This window comes from Cygnus atratus, chromosome 20 (assembly GCF_013377495.2).
Source record: "Cygnus atratus isolate AKBS03 ecotype Queensland, Australia chromosome 20, CAtr_DNAZoo_HiC_assembly, whole genome shotgun sequence".
NCBI classification, from domain to species: domain Eukaryota; kingdom Metazoa; phylum Chordata; class Aves; order Anseriformes; family Anatidae; genus Cygnus; species Cygnus atratus.
Window position 1 is genome coordinate 1,574,036 of NC_066381.1, and position 21,019 is coordinate 1,595,054.

At 44.5% G+C, this 21,019-nt stretch overlaps 1 protein-coding gene across 1 annotated transcript in view; it reads right to left on the bottom strand.

Moving 5' to 3' along the window:
* The window catches only part of GALNT17 (polypeptide N-acetylgalactosaminyltransferase 17), a 205,417-nt gene extending 191,932 nt beyond the window's left edge, over window positions 1-13,485 (bottom strand). The window contains exon 1 of the mRNA XM_035559105.1: window positions 13,183-13,485. Within this exon, the coding sequence (XP_035414998.1) occupies window positions 13,183-13,420 (238 nt within the window). The 5' untranslated portion in view covers window positions 13,421-13,485. The remainder of the gene's footprint in view (window positions 1-13,182) is intronic.
* Between the last annotated feature and the right edge of the window lie 7,534 nt (window positions 13,486-21,019).

The following is a 21,019-nucleotide window of genomic DNA, read 5'->3' on the forward strand; positions in this document are numbered from 1 at the left end:
TGCCTTAAGCCCTAGAATCAGCTGGGATTTTTGGCAGCACACGCTGAAGAAGACAGTAGCAGCTGTCAAATCACAGCTGGAGTTGCCTCTGGTGAAGGTGATCGAGAAATGGGATTAAGGAAAAAACAGGTAAAATTCAGGTAAAATGAAATGCAAGGAGGACAGACAGCTGAGCTAATGGGCTTTTCTTGCTTGCAGAACATCTAAATTGTTCTGAATTGCATATTTCCCCCTTGTCCTTCAAGTATGGTCTCTGCTTCCTATTTTTTCCTTTTTTTTTTTTTTTTTTTTATTACTACTACTTTCCATTTTCCCTGCACTCTTGGCTCCTTGTTTTGCAGGGAGGTCCATCAGAATTTACGATCAACGTCCTCAATAATATCAGTGGGGCCTTTAACTAGATTGCCTGGTGCCTTTACCCATCACACTGGCCCTTGGTGCCAAAGGACAGACCATGAGGAAAAACCTGCCTTTTTTTGTCCCCACGGGCAGCTTGGGGAGCTTGCAAAGCTGCTGCTCTGGCTGCTACCTTCCACATCACATTTCACCTGTTACAAATTTGTTGGAAAATCCTAAGAGCTACTAAAAAAAAAAAAAAAAAGATAAATAGAACAGGAAATCCCAAACCCAAACCTGCTTCACCCCAACTGCCCCTGGGTATGCCCTCACTGACTCAGCATGAGTTTAAGACATAAACCAATGCTCACTGAAAATCTGTGTGCTCTCCAGCACTGCTGCTCCACTGCCAAGTCCAACTACATCTGCTTCCACCAGGGACCTTTATATCAAAAACTTTCTAATGAATAACAGTATAAGGTGAACACAATGCCAACCTGCAAAAATCGCCAATACTACTCAATTAAAAAAAAAATCACCAGCAGTTAGCTGGGAACTAGGACAGCTGCAGTATTTAAAATACGTACTACAAATGAGAAACACTTAGGCACATCATAATTAGTAAATGGCAAATATTAGGAGTTATGGGAAAAGAGATCGTTAAAACAGATTTTAATAGCCCAGCATTTCACACATTCAGACATGAAAATCCAGCCTGCGTACACTTTGAGCGTTAAGCCCACATTAAGAAACAAACTGCTTCATTTTTAGAGTAGTAAAAACAAAGGTTAAAAATGTGCTTCAGCACAAAACCCATAATTTTTCCACAGTGACTGTATTGTTTTGCTTTACATGGCTAATAATACCTGCCCGGGCTTCCTATCCACACATCTCCTGAACACTCTACCATGCTAACACTTTAATCATGAAACCTGCAGAAATACATTTGGTATTAAGGTTTCTGGAATGAACCTATCTTTTTAGTTATACTTCATTTAGAGAAGATATCTAGTTGAAAATAACACTTTTTTTTTCCAGATCACCATTTTTCCACAACTTGTAACAAAACCCCCAAGCAACCGCGCTGCATCCAAACACTGCCATAAAAAACAGAGATGCCTCTGGCCTCCCTACACAGGCAGGTGCTGTTCCCTGCCTGGACACCTCGTCCCATGCCCCCTCTCCTCCCCACCAATTTTTGTGTCACCCACCTATGTCAGCCTCCTGCTCTCCCCCCTTCTCTGCTCCCCTGGCTTCTCAGCCCCATTTCTCACGGCCGCCATTTCAGCCCCTCTGCTCCTCTTCCCTTTGCGCCAGGTTTGTCCCTCCTGTCCCTCCACGGGAACAATGGCACGCGTTTTCTTCATACATCATCTCCAGAAACATCTGTGCCAGTTTGCTGAGATTAAAGATAAACAGGAGCTTGACAATATCTGACCACTTCAGCCTAATTGGAAAAACGATTAACAAATGAAAGCAATTTCTCAGGATGGGAAAGGTTGGGCAGCCTCATAATAAGATGCTAACGGAGATGCTTACACTTGGGTCTGCGGCTTTGGAGTGAAGGACTTTCTTTGGGCATCCGGTTCCACTAATTATAATTGGAGCCGGGTATTTCTGGATACCCAGTTCCAGTAATTATAATTGAAGCTGGACATTCAGGGGAATTTCAGAACTTTCCATACAGCTGCACAAAACCCACAAATTATGCCGCATGCCTCAGACTGGGATGTGATGTCGCAGTTCCATTCCTTGCCATTCATTGCCTCTTTCCTCCTTGCAGCCTGGCAGCCGGTTCTAATTTGCAAGGACTGATGTTGGATCAAACAGGCAGCATCAGTACAGAGGAAATGTGTACAAGGAACACAGAATTAATTAGTATTGGAAAGTTGAGCAACATCCTGAGAAAAGACTGATGAAAGTGTAAAGTCCCATGTTACTGTCTATCCCCCTTTAATGTCTGTGCAGAACAGACACTGAACTCCCTCAGAAAGTTGCTTATTGATTCAGCACTTGATCCAAAGACAACTGAAGTCAATATGACCTGACCCCAGTAACACCTTTCATGTACGACAATGTGAAGGGCCAGTAACCACCTTCCAGGCACTCTGGACAGGGGCAGATTTCCAAACAAAAGCTCTCCACGTGCCCACAAATCAGCTGCACAACCGTGCTGTCGCACTGTCCCTTCCCACCGCAAGCACTAACCAAACCGCACCGTGTTTGAACTGACCTCTTCGCATCAGAGAAAGCAGCTCACCCACCCCTAGTCCTTTAATTATTCATGTCATTTGCAGTTTTGTTTTTGACCTCCACCTCCAGGGCTTAAAAACAGCTGTCCGCCCTCGGGCATTGCACCCGGTCAATGAAAGCAGCCTTACCTGATGAGCACTGGCCCCACCACCAGCATCCCCTACCCCACGACAGAACCCCACTTTCTGACAACCGGGATGCCACCGTGCGTCCCTTCAGGGGATGCTCGGTGGACAGTTTTCTCCTTCTGGACCAAGGCGTCCCTGACAGCCTCCTGGGGGCAGAAACCCGACGAACCCGGCGGATGGGCACTGCTGCCCGCCCTCCTCCCCAGCCCTCGAAGCCCACGGAGATCCTCAGGCTGGGAGTCCAAAAACCAAAACCCAAAAAACACAGAGAATTAACACAACGTTAGGTCTAATTCTCCCCCATCTTCTGCCTCATTCTGTTGCATGATTTGTCTCACTAAATGATAAAGAGCTTGGGAACGGCCTGTTTCTCACTGGTTTATAGCACCGAATACATGGGATGCGAACCAGCCACTGAATAAGGTCTTAATGCACACGAGTGGTAACCCCTTAACCAAGACTAAATTCCAGTCATTTGTTAGGGTAAGGAATAGGAAGCAAGGCAAATGCCTCTTCTGTTCTTTCTCATGTTTTATGTTCCGACCTCTTTAATGCCAATTGCAAGCATTTAAAAACCACCAGAACATCAGGCGATTTTTCTTTGTTCTCATCCCATTTACCACACAGAAACTCTTCATCTCGCTCTGTCCTTGAGGCATCCACTCAGCAATATATAAGAGAACTTGAACCCCTGCCTTGCAGATTTTTTCTAACGTTATTCAAAGTGATTTGTCCAGCATCATACAAAGTTGGAGGCAAAACTGAGACGTACATCTTTTCTCCTGAATGCCTGCTGCCCTTAACGGTGAAACCAGTCCCTTCTAATTATACGAATAACAACTTCAAGGAAACTGAAATTTCACATTATGGCATTCGGTTTACACTTACGAAGGGCAAAGCACAACATGGCCCCAGCCTTGACTGCAGGTCTAGAAAAGCGTATTGGTTATTACTGTTATTGTCTTGTCAGCGCAAATATGAAAAAGTGAAATAAAATCTAGCAGAACAGGGTTTTTATGTTCCGACCTATTTAAAGCATTCAGCGTTCCAGCACACTCCACTAAAAAGGGTAAAAGTCAACAAAAGTTATTTTAAACACAATAACAGAATATAAGCAAACTTTTAAATATCATTAAATGGATTTTCACTTTTTTTTCTCCTTTGTGTTTTTGAAAGTACCATCAAGTAAGTGTTTTGAAAAAAAAAAAAAAGTTAGTAATTTGACACAAACATGATTGCTTTTATGATTTAATTTAAAGTGTAATGTGGGCAAAGACCCAGAAAGGAATTCTAATTGTTTCACCTTAATATTAACCTTCTCACTTCATCTTCATGCTCTGAGAACACGCACAACCATGGAGGGCTGTTACACTGTCTGAAGCGCTACACACTCAAACGAAGAATAAAACAAAGGTTAAATGAAGTCTCCCAGCAGAGGTAACTTACTTAACTCCCATGCCTGTTCACTGCCTCTGCAAGTTGACGAAACACCCAAAATAACTCAGCCGAGGCTGAGGACCTTAATCCACTGTTGATTTTTCTCCTGTAACAGTTTTCTGCTTTCTGTATTCCAGCAGCACTCAGACACGCCAAGGAAAAACAATTTGGATTCCCTCTGCCTGCAAACACAAAAAGACCCTAGCACTGCTACACAGAGGACATGGGGAAAAAAGAAAACCCTTCAAGTTTTTTGCTGCTTTCTCCCCAACTCTTCTCCGTTTGGATGCTGGGGGATGGAGCCGGGGTGCTGCAGGGCCCGCAGGCGGTGCAGGGCAGGCTGGCACACAGCCCTTGTCACCCACAGCCCGCAGAAGCACGGAGCCGTCGCACCCCAGGTGAGGAAGAGCACACGAGATGCCCATTTGCACAGAAGGCAAGGCTACCTAGGGGAAGAGGGACTGAGGATCCCCCTCCATTCCTCAGTGTGCGATGCTGACGTGACACAGGTCATTTTACTGCATGCACTACGACGAGGTAACCAGGTACAACAAGGCACAGGGAGTTACTCTGCATGCCACAGCCCTGGCTTTTGAGAGATCTTCCATTTCCCTATTGGGAGAAGTGTCCTTACAGAACAGCCTGGGTTATGCAACCCTGGAAGATCCCTATTTTACAAAATCCATTCACCCCGAGTTCTCGTATTACTGTTGTATTACAGCTACCGTGACACTGCGGGTATTTCCTATTGTAGGCCCGACCAAGTGCTGTGATACGGCAGATACCCGACAGCTTCACGGGCTGTGGGTACTGGGCATCCGAGTGAATGCCAGGGAGGGCAGCACCACAGGAACCGCTACTCCTCGCACTAACATGCAGACAAGTACAGATCAGGGTTATTTTAATAGGAAAAGGCACGCGCTGTGATCTTATCCAACTCACTCCTGATTTCAGGGAATTGTCTTTCTTCTTCAGATAACTTTGCATCTCCCCACCAACGCAAGCATCAAAGCCACGAGGCTGCATCGGAGGCACAGCGTGTAATTGCTCAATGTCAGCAGCGTGAGGCTCTGCATAGCACTCTCCTTTAACGTAGCGTGGTGCGTGGGGCTCTCATTGCATCATTACCGCATTATTTTTAGATAACTGTCAGTGAATGTCAGAATGCGGGTCGATAAGCTATTAGATTTATAGGCAGAGCTAGCCATGCTTGTAGCAATAAAATGTAAAAGCATTCGACAATTTCCTGAAGAAATTTGACCGTGGGGATTGGGGGCTAGAATGCAGTTGCTAGTACTCCCAAAACTGTTTAGGGAAAATAATATTGTACCACTAGGATACGTTACTGAAGTCGAATCGCTGCTGTTGACTGATTGGTAGGGTCAATACTGTGCACGTTCAGTTTGAACAGCTGCTTACAGACTTCAATGTGAACATCTTGCAGAAAACGTCCCCCTTTTAAGTTTAATATTTTGACGTGCAGAATGTCCTCACCTACCCCAGGATCCAAGCGCATCTGCAGGAGCTGTGAGCGAGCAGCCTGCCAGCCCGCCATAACATCTGGACCAGATTGTTGAGTTTTATATAAAGATTAGTGGCATAAATCACAAAATGAGTAAAACCTTTTTAATTACCTGAGAACACTCATTTCTGTTCTCTTTTGTGCTTTGCCTTACTAACCAGCAGCTTTGCTCAAATGCTATGTGCAGCATTTCCATATAGGAAATGTGCAACTTTTGCCAGGTGAGAAGTAATGAGGGAAAATGGTGGCCAACATCACAGCAGAAGTACTCCCCAAAATCCAAGCGCATTGGCAGCACACGCCTAAAGCCAGCTTCGTCTGTCTGTCCTCTCTGATCAAAGCAGAAGATCTCCAAGGCACAAGCGTGGGACTGTTGTCTAAGCAATGCCTGCTGCCATTCGAAAGGCCTCGGGATATCCAAGATGCTGCGCGAGCCCAGCAGATGTGACACTCCACCGACAGCAGAGTCGTGCCCTTCTGGAGTGGCAGCTGGAAGCCGGGCAGGATGCCTTTGGGCACTGAAATGTCACTACATGCCCGTGTTTTGCCAAATGCATCCAATTCCAAATGTCTCTTACTAACCTCACTACTGACTGGGACTGAGGCTGAGAAATAATATAGGAATTCACATAATATTACAGCACCTGTTTTTTGTGCTTTATTTTGGATTTTTCTGTATCCTTAAAAATATACCCCTGCAAGCTCTCGTAACTCATTTGGTAGCCTAAATCTAACGTATGTTTGGAAAATTTATTATTGAGCTAAGGTTCCATTTCTCCAGTCAGGCAGACACGAATTAATATGCAAGAATAAAATACCAACATTGTCACTATTTTCTAGTCATTGCTGTTGCATCTCATGATTCCTGTGTTGTCTCTGCATGATAAACGTGTTAGTGGCTTATTACTCATTCATTGCCAACGACAGTGAATATTCGGTTGATGATGCCAAACAACTATCGAAAACAAAAATTATCTATCAGTTCCTAGTCAGCCGGGTTGTAAACTAAATGTCACGTTAACGTCTCAGCTTCCAGATGCTTCCTAAGTGACTATCTGAAGCTTCATCTTTTAACTCTATTATTTCTCCAAAGAGTATTTATTGTTTTATTCATTCTTTGATCAGCATCAGATGCAATTTCCATGGACATGATAAGGATAACTTACAGGCAGCAGCTCTCAGGTGCCCGAAGACTCTCTCCGCAGACCACGCTCCAACAGTTACCGACTTCAGGCTGAGAACTTTTAAAAGCATGTACCGAATGTGGATAATTTGCATTATTCACAATGGAGAATAAGACAGCCAAATCTGTTAGGTATACAATTGATATTAAAGCTGTAATTTTTTTATCAGGTTGCTATATAAGGCTATGTAAAATGATACAGTTTCTACTTCAAAAACATCATGGCAGTGCAATAGACCGGGAAAACAGTATACCAGATCCGATGTGATAACCATCAGTTAATACAACACTCACATCCACCACAGCGTATCACTGTATACTTTATCTCTACATCATCATTTCTTATATCAAAGGATTTTGCCCAGCAAGGCTGTGCTCCTATGAAGAGCAATTTTGATTTGATTTCATTAACGTGATCAAAGCTTGGCCCATTCCGCCTATAAACAGCATTTCTCTACTCTCCAGTTTTTACATTCAGCTGCTTATCTTAATCAGAGAATTTCTTAGTGCTTTAGTTATATATTACCTACCTGTTAGGAAATTTTAATATTGCTAATCTATGGGTGTAACACTACTACATACTACTAAACGGCTGATGGAACAGCTTTTAATCTGCTTTATTTACATATATAATTTTCTATACTTGGTAGTTAGCTAAGTTTGTAATGTACTCTGAAGATGATAAGTGTTATAGAAGATAAGCATTATCTTATTCTTATGGGAAGTAAATCCACGTATCTCTAAAGTGTTTTAAGTTAATTAAGTGCCACTTCACAAGAGGGATAGTAAGACCACGCAAAAGGCTGTGTTTCAGTATCTGCCTCCATGCCCATATGCAACCCCCACAAAGTTAATTTCCTAATTGGATAAGCAGACGAGAGCACAATCTGTGTGCACGGAGGCTGCTGGCATGCACTTGTTCATATCTCAGCATGTGCAAATAATTTTGTGTGCAAAAGCACAGATGCAAGCTTGTTTAAAAAATTGAACATAGGCTTATTTAACTGACACGGAATTTGAAGTTCCTCTTCAACTTTTAACATTTGCTACAGCAGCAGTTCACTTTGTGGACTTCTTGAGTGCACGGGGAAAATAAAAAAAAAAAAAAAAAAAAAAAAAAACTCTGCTCACCCATTTTCTGGCCAGCTCCACTCCAGCACTTCTTCATTGCTGGCCACTCTAGCAACGCCAGTGATGTTTTTCAGCAATTTGCAAATACCTTTTATTCCTTCTGATCTTGTACACCATCTCTTGTGAGTTTACAAAGCAAAACTTAAATGACAAGTTTCAGGTGAGTCAGCAGTGTCCTTTCAGTGCGCCCTCTGTCTTACTAATATTTAGCACAAAGTAAAGAACTTTGATATTGAAATTTGTTTTTTTCCACTCTCCTCCGAAAGATACCACATCATTCCTGTCTAACTGACTTCAAGGCAGCTGATTGCTCGCTAGGTTTAGCTGTTGCTGTGCATCAGCCAAAAAGCACTGGACGGGGACTTTGCAGCCTTCACACTCCTTGGAGGCTTTAACCCACGACCCGGAGCTCTGCTGAACAGGCTCAAGTAGCCATGCAGATGTTTACCCCAGCACACCAGGGAGGTGGCTAAATAACTGCCTCAGATAGCCCGTGAGCAGCAGAACTGATTTACTGGTATTTGCTCAGGGTGCTTAGCAATGGCAGACATGGGTGATGGCTTCCCCACAGGCAAAACAGGGGTTTATTTGGAGAACTCCCCCCTGCGATTCTTATTCTCCTACAGGCAGCACTACTCAATGACTGCACTGTTCCTACATTGACTTCAAGAGCATCTGGCAAGCAGGGTTCAGATTGCCCACTTTAGTGTAGGATCAGACCCAGAGGGACAGGGACAAGACAAAAAAAAAAAAAAAAAAAAAAAAACACACCAACTAACACACAAAATCATATCCAGGCTCTTTTCTTGTGCCTGGCATGAACATTCATCAGTGCAGCCCCAGCACTCTGCACACTTAAGAGAAACTGCTTATGGGCCCTATGCATCCCACCAGCATCTTGGCGGGCGACACCCAACCTCCTAACGCACCTCCTACCTTGGGCAGGCGTTGCTGAGGGCACGCAGCAGCCTTATCCTCTCTGTCTCAGGGTGAACACATCCTGCATTGCTGTGAACATTTCCCTTTTGCACACCCAGGCTGGGATCAAGCTCACCCTCAAGAGGATGAAGGGTAACGGAGCAGAGAAATGCAAAAGCTCAAGGAAGAAGGAACAGCCAAACAAAGCCAGCTGGGCAATTCCCCCATGGCTCTTGCTTGCAGGAGGGAAGACGAGCGGCTACTCACCATGCAACACATCCCATCAAGAGGGATCTCATAGTGAGAAAAATCTTTGTAAGCTGTCTCTTCAGGTAAGCTGTAGCTTTCCTCAAATCACGTCACTCATCATATATGCCACTGATCTCAGGACACAGCAATTTGGTGTTAAGAAGTTTGACGTGCCTTTGTGGTTTCAGGATCCTACAAACACATTTCTCAAATTCCTCCTGGTCATTAGTGGGATTCAGCAATAGCCCCAAAGCGGCAAGGTAGGTAAATCAAAGAACCTTACCCCAGCATTTCTCAGGGGGCGTACGGTTGCAGCAGATACTGACTGCACTCTTCTGAGTCTTTATTCCAGCTCCTCCCTAGCTAACTAGTTTGCCTTTTACATAGGCACAGAGATCCCCTCTTTGTGAACAAGGACCCACACTGAAAGTTTGTTTGTGTGAATCTCCATGAAGTTGGAGGTAATCTGGACCACAATTTTCACTTATGTAAATGCCACCATTAAAAAAAAAAAAAGAAACACAACATGTTTGGATCAAAAAGACAAGTTGTGGTTAATACCCAAAATAAAATGCACACGTTCCTTTCAGACCTTCATTAGCTTTCTGTTAACACCTGCTCAACAAGAAAATTCCATCCACAGAATGACTACAGAAATTAAAAATCCTCTGAATTCTGAGATAAGCGTGTGCCCAAACAAAAACCTCCATTTCAATAGACTATTCAAAGGTCACCCACATACTTCTTTGTGACTGTGGGAGCCATCTGATGAGAGATGAGCAAAGAACAACAGAAAATCAAGAGGCAAAAAACACAAGACTTGAGCAATGAACTAAGGAGCAATAATAATTTTTTAAAAAGAACAAAGCACGCGTATAGTTTTCAATCAGATTTAGGCCAAAAAAAGAGTGAAAAGACAAATTTGCACAGGTCTAAGTCTTCTCACAGATTCTGTACGAATGACTCCAAGGCAAAAACTAAGCAAGGGCAACATTTGATGCAATTAATCGCCAATCCCCAATCCCCAAGCCCAGTTCAGTACTCCCACAGAGCTCTTTTCCTCCAGCATCTGAAACAAGCGTCCCGTGGTTGTGCAATGACAAAGCCACCTAACTGCAGCCAGAAAACACTACAAGACCAGCAAGATGCATCACCTGGAAAATGAGACGTCACTGCGGGCTGCAGATCAGGTCACGTTTGGAACAGCTGTTTGTGCACAAAGAGCATCTACTCTGAGGAGTAAGATCCGTCCTGGTGCTGTTTCCAGAATGGCAATGCAGAGGAACATCGTTCAAAAGGAATGATTGTGTAAAATCATTCCTTTACCAGACCAGAGGCATATAGTGTTGTTTAGCTTGCTTTTACAGCCAGCACAGAAATAAACAGGCGCACATATAAAATGAGGGTTGCCATACCAGAGAGAGCTGTTCTTTCTGATATGTTTTATACCACGATTCAGAAAACTAAAAACAGAGCAATGGCATGATCAGATTGCTCATTTGATCTTTACAGAATTGCAGCCTTTAAAAAAATTCACTTTTTTAAAGATGGCTTCAGCTCGCACTGAAATCCAGCCAAGTCCTGTAACACAGACAAAAATCCATAGCTGATTCCACCCAAGCTGTGTTTCAGTTTCTCTCTTTGGCCAAACATTTCCCAACGCTCCTTGCACTGCAGGCTTCCCTTGTGCTATGCTACAGGATACTAAAACATTTCATACATGCTAAACCACAGGTCAGACTGAAAACTAAAGACAACTTCAAGCACCAGAACAAATTCTCTCGGTGGACACGTTGTGTAGGGAACTTGTCGAAGAGCATATGGCGGGCTTTGTTTGGCACTTGTCACCAGCATGCTACTTTCCTATCCTAAAAGAGAAAAAATGAAATGAGCTCATATCTGCGCACTTCACACAGACACTAAGATTTCAGCTTTAACTATTCGACAAGCACCCAGGAGAAGACTGAGCTCCGATGGGGGCTCAGCAAACCCCTGGCAGGGAAGCTGGTCCAGCTGCTCCGCATCCTCCATCCCACCGACTGTCTCAGCACACCTGGCTGTGGCTGCATCCTTTCGGAGCTGGGGGTGCTGACGGGGTTCACACAGCCCCCCTGCATCATGCTCTGAACCCGTGCCTTGCTGAAGCACAACACAGACATCACTCAGGGAACAGAGCACATGGTACTTTTCCTAAAAATCACACGTACCAAATATACACTTGGCCCAAAGTTACGTAACTGCTACACCAAAGCTATTTTTCAGCCAGACTCATCAGCAATGACATAAATCACCCCAGAACGCAGAGGCCAGGCAAGACGTTGTATTTATGTGCTCAGCTTCCTGCCTGCCCTAAGAAAACATTTGTGATACAGCAACGCATCTGCCACCTCTCTGCCTCCCCTGTTCTCCAGGTGCACAGCTGCTCCACAGCACTAAGCAGCCTCCTGCCGACACAGCACGTCCAGAGCTGTCCTCGCGCACCAGCTAGCTCCAAAAGCATCCCTCAGAGCACATCAGAGCAGGGACCCTCCTGTATACCTCCACAGAAGAGCACTAGCTTATAATTTCAGCTCTCCCTCTGAATTTGGGGGCTGGTAGATGGCATCATGATTATAGGTCCGATACCACAGTCCCAGCATGTGGTCTCCTATCTTGAACTGCAGCTATCACCCCTTTTTAGATAAAGTGCCTAAACCTTCCTGGAAACTTCTGCCCTGAGCAGTATCCACCAGCACTGAGTTTCAGTTTCCTTGTATATGACGCACACTTCTCCACCTTATCCCTTATCGTTCATTCCTTCCACCTTGTTTGTCACCCTACAATGCTGCCTCAACATCTTGTGGTGCTAGCTGTTCTCGTGGACAGGACAGGCATTGCATGCAAGTGCATAAAGTAACAGTATAAATAACACTTCCCTACTCCACTGAGTGCTTCCCCATTTCATACAGCACCTTCAACAAAGCACAGATGCTGACCAAGACAACTATCAGACACCAGGAAGGGTACGCTGCATTCCCCCACCTGCCTCACATCCTCGGTGCTGAAGTGCAAGCAGCAGTAGCTCCGATCCAGCACAGAGACACGATGCACACCGGCTTTCAGCTGAACGCAGCACGGAATCATGCATTAGTTTCATATTCAAAAGTCAGGGAGGGAATCACACTGCCACTGCCAAAAACACTAACTGCTAATTCTGCAATACAAAAGCTGGTAGTCGTTTAGAGCTACAGAGATGCGAAGGAAGAAGTGGAAGACTTGATTGAGATCACATTCCCAGTCGTGAATCTATGGGGAACAGTTTTAAAAAAAATTAGCTTCCACAGTCAGTGTTTTAATTAGATAGCTCACCTAGATTTCTCACGTCTTTACAGCATGTTTCTCTATCCCACACGGCATCTTTAAAACTCCCTTTCTACATTTCACAACTACTGAACCTGGTGAGATTTTAATAGAAATCCCTTCACTGCACTATAAAGAGAAGCATTACTTGAGGTTTTAATTAGCAGCTGTCAAGGCTAAGCCATAGGAAATACTGAATTGTTTGCTTAACTTATTACAGAAAGTGCAATTTGCTTTCTGACCTTCAGCACTCCAACAACGTAATGTGCTTTAGCCACTTAAAAGATCCGTCCAAAAAGGACAGCTCGGCAGTGGTTAAAGCCATTCCCTCAATCAATATAAGCCGTGCTGCTCCAACCCTGTATTTGGCCACTAAACACCCTTCTCATTTGATGTAGAAATCACGACACTGTAATTTCCTGGCCGGTGCTACAAACCTGAAAGCCGGCATTATGTTATTATGCTTTCCTCCCATCCTGCGCAAGGTAGTCCGAGCTTTTAACATGAACAGAACTTGGAAATCAGATAGCAAATCGATTCAGTCAGCTGAAGCTCCGTGTTCATGATAACACGGGAAAGGGCACAGTTCTAGCACGAAAACTTCAAGAAATCGTCACGCTCGCCCTCTGCCTCAGCTCATGCTCCCACCCGTGCCCAAAAGGCATTAAAAGCAGACGCGCTCCTACCATTGAGCTGCCTGTAGACTATGTCTTCCAGGAGGGAGAGCCTCTTCAGCACTGCATCCTGGATGGAGCCGATGCCGTGGGCTGTCAAGTTGACCACTTCTGCCCTGGGATGGACGTCGTGGAAGGAGTCGCCGCTCTTGGCCGTGATGGGTCTGCACTTGGCCAGGAAGAGGACGAAGCCAGCCACAGCGATCAAGTTTAACACCAGCAGGACTTTGACCCTCCGCAAAGAAGCCATCAAACTTCCCGAGGGGCACCTCCAGCCGCCGCGCTGCCAGCAGGCGCTAGGGGAGCGGGGCGGCAGGTGCCGGCCGCGGCGCGCACATCGCTCGGCTCCGACACGGCTCCGGCACCGGCACCGCGCTGCGGGGAGCTGCGGGGCGGCTGCCGAGGCTGTGCCGAGCCCGCCCCGGGGCTACGGCCGCCCGGGGGAGGCGCCGCCCGCCCCGCTCCGCCGTAACTTCATGCCCGGCGCAGGGCGCCCTGCGGCAGCGCCGCGCCTGCCTCCGCCGGCGGAGCGGTGCGGGGCAGGGGGGGCATGGCCCTCACGGTCCCTCGCGGCTCCTCCCGCTCCCTCCCCGCTCCCGCACGGCTCCTCCCGGCCCCTCTCGGGCCCTCCCCGGCCGCAGCCGCCGCCTCCCGGCCGCAGCGCGGCGGGGCGGGGAGCGGGGAGCTGGGGGCGGTCGCGGAGCGGCCCCCGCCCCTCTCAGCGCACGCTCGGGGGAGCGGCCCCGGGCCGGGCCTGGTGGCGGGGCCCGCCGGAGGGTTTCGTGTGCGCGTACCCCCTCGGGCTCCCCCCGGCCTGCCCCGAGCCGTAACGCCCCGGCTGGCTGCGATGTGCAGGGGCTGCTCGGAAAGTTTCCGTGCCGGGGGGGGGTTCAGGCGCCCCCAGCCCGACGCGGGGTCCCTGCCCCAGCTTGGCTCTGGGGCTACCCGCGATGGACGCCGTGTGTCCCACATGGATGGAGGCTGTCCCCACACAAACGTTTAATCACGACCTGCAGACCGTCCTGCTTTCCCCTCTCTCCCCAAACGTTCTGCATCAAGCACCGAGGTGGTCAGCTCCTATCGCCTACGCTCCCAGGTTTACATTGCTGTAATGCTAAATACCACAAACAGGAATTCAAGTCCAACATTTCAGTGCCAGAATACTGAAAGTTCTCATCCGAGAGGGCGCCTACGAACAGAACAGCTGCAGTGAGCCTCTCTCTTTAGAGCTTTATCAGTTTGCCACAGTCAGCCCTGCTTTTCAGAACGATGACATGAAAATGGATTAGAAGCTCAAACACTGACTCATTGGATCATACAAGGCACCTTCTCGAGGTGCAAGAATATCCCCCTCTCACCTTCAAGCCATAATTAAAAAAGGGGAAAAAAATGCCATGGAAACAAACCTAAAATTTCTTTAAAGGACTGGGAGTTTAAACTTAGTACTTACTGTATGTGCAACCTTTTATGGTTTCTACCTTAAGATCCAGGATGCTGCTACAATCCCAAAGAAAAGGGAGTCATGCACATTTCCTGTAGACAGATGTTGAAATAAGACAGTCGGTCAGTCATCCACGCTCGCATTTACAGGGCTTTCACCTGAGAGGGTAAAGAGGGTAAAACTGTGAATGATTTTAAAGATATGAAGCTTCCTCTACCTCAGATATTCCTGAAAACCGTGAAAGCTTTTTGCTGGCACTGAGGGGAAGCTTACCATTACACCTGCAGGTTTGGGGGTTGTCTTGGGTGTTTTGGCACACGGTAAGCATAAGAGTTCTGTCTCCAGGGTTGTCTACTGATACTTTTTTTCCCTCTATCAATAATAGCAATGTAAAAAATGCACAAAAACAAAAAACAACTTTGCAGAGTTGTTTACCAAAAAGCAAGGTCACATAGCCTCTAGACTGTCAGGAGGCAGAAATATTGAGAAATAAAACAGAAATAGGACACACAATATTCAGAAATAAACAGAAAACTACCTGCTGCTTATTTTAAAGCAGTATTGGATGTAGAGTCCATTCCTGCAAGTCCTTCATTACACGGTGCTCCCACTGAATTAGGCGTTGTTGCATTACAAAGGAACAGCAAGATCTATTTTAATTATAAAACACTGGTTGTAAAAAAATAGATTTAAGAAATTTTGGCACATGGCTGTTATATAATATGACCCTAATGGGGGAAAAAAAAAAACTCCCCCCAAAAAATAAAAATGAAAAATAAAAACCACCCCATGCAACTGAAACAAAAAAAAACATTAACTCTTACCTTGCTAAAATCCTTGCAGCTCAAGTCCAAGGAACCCAGGCTGGTATTATTAAAGGGTTTGTAAAGCTGCTTGACTAAAGCAATAACCTTCCCATTTTCACATTTGTTTTCTAGACTGCCCCCTTGGACAATTCAATCTGCAAGCACAGACTGAATTTGAGAGTTTCAGTCAGCTCCTTGCTAAAGAAGGAGAGCATTTTTTACCATCCCCCTTCTGAAAGGAGCAGAAGTAAGTCCCCAGACAAAGCAGGGATGGAAGAAGAAAGCCACAACCCACCTTATGGTGGGCCTGTGGACAGCACGTGGTCACCATGAAGACAACGTGCCAGGACAAAATAAATACATCCAAAAACCTGTACAAAAATAAATTGAAGTTATATATTGTCTGGGAAACAGCATGAGCTGTAAATAATCAAGAATACCACATTCAACAGCTCCACTCATATCCAGGATGATTTTTAAAAACTTTCCCAGGTATCTGTTATTGTTGCTGCTTTTCTTTATATAAAAGGCAGAACTAAACAGTACAGACTTTGAAGCTGTGTTAGCTGACAAACAGCCATCATCTGGGACATTCAGCCAGCCCACCTGCAAAACATCTCCATTACACGGGAGAGAGGTTTTCTCCTGCTGGCCTCAGGGGGAAGAGGTGCAACTTGGCAAATTCTTTGCCTATGCAAAACTCCTAATGTGAATCAGCATTGGTCTTTTGGGAAGGAGTGGGGACAGGGGTACACCTTACAAAAAAAACTGATCTCTCCTCTCCCTAACTGGTTTGCAATATTACATGTTTCACAGGACCTTTCTACTTCTTACCAGCAGCAACAGTTTGAGTTTGCCCTTGCTTTACTCACAGGGAGCCATCTCACTTTGCTCAGCTTTCTGTAGCCGATCACTTCTGGTGTGACAATCAAGATCCTAGAAACTGCTAGGGCTCAAACTCCAAAGAATTAGCAGCAATCATTACATGCCCTTTAGCTCTCCTGAGTACCAACTGCTAGCACGCTCTGCACAAGAGTTGGCCAACTCTACCATATTTCCAAATAGCCTAAAGCTATCTGCGTCATTGAGTTGCAGTAATATCTGCCAGCAGATGCCTTTATGCCTCCCCACATGGGAGAAAGCAGTATACTTTACAGAGCAAAAACCGTTAAGGACAAAATCTACCAAGGATGTACACCAGTAGGACATCAGAAAATATGCTTTGTGTCATAAAAGTCTCGAGAACAGCCTGGTATGGACGGATCTCTTGGCCTGACTAATACTGATAGGAAGGAACTGATGGGGATAATACTACAAGGAAGAACCCTTGTACTATGTGTCCTGCCTAGTAAGGAATTTTTGTGCTTTACATTCAATGTAGTTAAGCGCTAATAACCTAAGGAAGCAGTGGAAGGGTTGCAACATGTGGTTGATCGACCTTGGAGATAGAAGATAAGAAGGAAATGGAACAGCGTGCGTAACTCAACTGGAGTTGGCACATCAGCAAAACAACATTTAAAGAAGGGAAAGCAAAAACCAAGCTCAGGGCTAGCCAGCAGGCAAAGGTGAAGAGGCCTCAATGAATACCAGGACCATTGACTCAATTCATTGAGTCTGCACAGATAGCAGGAACATCTGTAAATAATTTCATGAGTGTAATGAACATGTAAACCTTGTGATTCTAAGGCTGTTTGGTCGGCATTGATAAGGAAGACACACTTTGGCAGAGCAATCCCCGTGTCTCCAATGCTGCAGCTTTGATAATAAAGAATGCCCGCTTTCTAAGATTTCAAAGTAAGTCTTAGAGAGTTTATTCGCCACTTTTACGGTAACAAGCCTCACACACTCCACCAACCAGTATTTAAGATTTGCATCACAGCAAGAAACTTAAGATAATGTAAATGTCTATGCAAAGTGTTAGTGTACATTAAACGTGAAAATGTCAATCAAGACCCCACTCTCTAAATCAGGGTTTCAACAAGGACTAGCTCAACCTTCACTGGAGGTTGTTTCCTTTTTTTTTTTTTTTTTTCTTCCCTTTTCTTCCTCAGTTTGTGCACTTTCATTACTTCCTCACAAGAAAAAAAAGGCATGGAATATTACAAAACAGAAAAGAAGAACTAAAGGGTATATATTGGTATCAGGGAGAAAAGATCAGTTTGCATGTCTAATAGAAAAATTCTATTTTTGCCTAGTACAGAAGAGTTTCTATCAACACTACACACGCTTTTCAAGTGCTAGCCAAAATAATTACTTCTCTCCTTCTGGGGGGGAAAAATCCACTAAATCATGAATATTCAATAGATTGATTAACAACATTGTAATCCTTTAGCTAAAATTTCCGCTCCTTAAAATACAGCGAACACTAGCTGCTAGGTACAAGAAGAATTAAAAATACAAAAATAACTTAGTTTGCAGAGGTTATCTCATCCAAATCACTTTAGAAGTATGTAGCAGCAGCGCGATGCCATGTCTGCTAGGCAGACTCTTTGTACATCCCTGGCGCCTCTGCCACTCCGCAGAAAAATCCATTGTCATGCTACTTACTGGAGCCACTGCCAGCGTTGTGTTCTCCAGGGCAGGCAGCGCAGGCGTCTCCTATCAGCTCCGGCTCAGTCCTCTCCCAGCTGCTCCCAGAGGCTGGCAGAGTGAGGGTGTGACCAGGATGCTCTGCACCCACCTGGGAAGCCTAAATGTCTACATTTGTGGCATAAGAAAGCAGATATTTGGGTTGTCTTAGAAAAGTTCGTTTGACCCACATAAATTAGCCTGTGACTTTGAATTGCCAGAAGAACCATGATCTGCAAGAGAATGAAATAATAATAATAACAATAATAACAAGGCTTCCATTTAAAGCCATGAGATTCTTCTTCAAAATCCGCCTAGAGAATTTGTTAGCACAATCGGGTTTCTTCTTTGTTTGCAGGCTTCAGGTGATGCCCAGAAATTGCCAGCCTTTCATTTTTCTCTCAAACATTTGAGAATTCCTGATTATTTAATTTTATTTCTCTGCTGTCTGAAACCACTGAGAGAGTCCTCCCTCGAGATAGGTCAGGTGAATTCAAGCATCCCTATCACTTATGTCTTTATTTTTCACACTGGCATCTTCTCCATGCAGGAATTTGCCCCATGAAATGCTAAAAGCTGCTGTAAGATGCACAAAGCATGCAGTCAGTTCGGGAATTGTAGCTACAATATGACCCAAAGCATAAGGCTCTTCTGTGGGGAGCTGCGGTCCAAATGCTGGTCCAGAAAATGCAGTAGTGCCGGCATAGCAAGGGTCAGTGACAGTGTTGAATTTCACTGATCATGTGAGGCCCGATCTCACAAAATGATTAAGCACTTGGGGGGAAAAAATATTTATATATATATATATATATATATATATATATATATCCCTTTAGAAGCTAATGTAAAAAGTTGATGGTACATTGTGTGCTCTTTCTGGATTCATTTTTGGCAGTAACTTAAGCATGTATTTAACACCAAGGAGCGAACCCTTTATCTCCAGCCTTATGATTTTCTAAGCTACAAGAATGGCTAGCTAATGCACAAAAGTAACTTTCTCCCCAGTTCCATCTTCAAAGTTTGGAAACACATTTAGTTCTATATTACAATGATTCTATTCATATTGCATGATTTTTTAAGTTCAGACTGTGAGCATGGACAGCTCATCACTGACACATCAGTGAAATGCTGTGAAAAACAAGCAACATATTGTGCTTTTAGCTTATGAGGTTGCTTTATAGTTCCCTCAAGGATATTAAAACGAGATCTTCGCAAGGATTATCAATAAGTATCTTCCAGGATCAGCACTCCTGAAGTTTCTAGAATGGCTTCAAATCTTGACTGAATTTAGAAATGAAATAGCTCACTCAGAAAAGGCAAAATCATAGCTTATAGCTCAAATATTCTTTTGTTTTGCTGCTTTGCATTTCAGATTCTGGTCACCACACTGAATGCTAACTCCTACATATTTTTATTAAAGTTGGTTTCAAAAGGTTCAGCTTCTTTCTCAAAAAACAGAGAGGAAGGGAGAAGAGCAAGTTCATTGAAATTTTGACAAAGCATAGAAAAAAAAATAAAAAAGTCTTTTAAAACACAAAATTAGCTTTTTGTGTGACCAGAAAAGAACCCCCATTTACTCCTCTGTATACTAGATAACAAACATGGCCGATGTTATTATAGCACCTAATCACCTCATATTCCTTCATTTGAGGTAGGAAATACTATTATTTCTTCATGTTACATGTGCAAACAAAAAGATACCTGAAGATCTTTGAAAAATGGGCTCTAAATTCTCAAGAAAATTAAGAGATGTTAAAAACAACCTGGCCAGGCTCAAACCAAGAGCCTTTGGTACCAAGAGCTTGGTTTGGCATCAAACTCAAGTTCCAGGTGAACCCACAGCTGATAGCCCCTTCAACACCAGCGGAGTACCTCTATGCCAACAGAAAGCAGGGAAATCCAGAAATCTCACTAAGCCCAATTTGTAGTATACCCCTGTTCCTACTAACATTGCAGTATCCCCTTATTTGATTCTCAGAAGTGCACATGTGATAGCATGAAGTTGTAGACAGGTCAGTCTGCTTTGACTGACTAAACCTTTCAAGGTTTAGTTTTTCTCCCTAAAAGCCTGATCTTGTTTCCTGTAGGAGTCTGGCCTCAGCAGAAGACATCCTAGAGATGGAGCATCCCTGCCCTGCTGCTCGTTAAGCCTGGCTCTGAGGACTTTCTAGAGGCTGAAGCCCACACTCAAGAATAACTTCCCACTCTATCCTTTATATTAAGTTTTCAGCTTGGGGTTGAGGGAAAGACCCAATGCGTTTTCTGAAGCCATGGACTCCTGGGGGTGCCACGCGTGGCTCTCCCAGCCGCAGCCACGCAGCACAGGAGGCACAGAAGCTGCGCTGAGGATGCGTCACTTGAGACTTGGACATGGTGCAGACACAGGTACCGATGGGAAACCAACACCTGCCTTTTCTTCCTTATCTAACACAGCTCTCCATCCATTGAAGTCAAAAATAGTGTCATCTTAAACAAAAAGCAACAAAAAAAAATACTGTGAATTTTACAAGGCAGCGCACACGGATAACTTGTTTCTTTAAGTCTTTTCCATGTAATTCTTTTTTAGATAATTAAGATATCTCTTGCACTGAATTTGTGCTTCAGCTATGTTACAGTCATGCTACAGTAGCTCTTATCCTGCTGCAACTATGAATGGTGGCTGACCATCTGGAAGTAATACCCAGTATTATAACCTTAAAAAATGTAGACCTCCCAATAAAGAGGTACCACAGATTGCAACAACTGCTTAATGAATGCCAACGTGTGTACTGCATCACGCTAATTAAATCTCACTGATAAAGATTAATAAAAGTTCTTGTTACAGAATTTAAAAGATACTTCTCATAAAAATTTCAAGAGGTCTACATCCCAGCAAAGAAATACTTCAAAGCAGTTCTAATGTTTAGAAGCATAAGTAGGTCAAGAAACAGACACATGTATGTTTATACTTTGAATTAATCAACTGAATTCCCTCCTATCACAAAGCCTTTTCATATATAGATTCCCCGGAACAAAATTAATGTTTTGTTGAAGC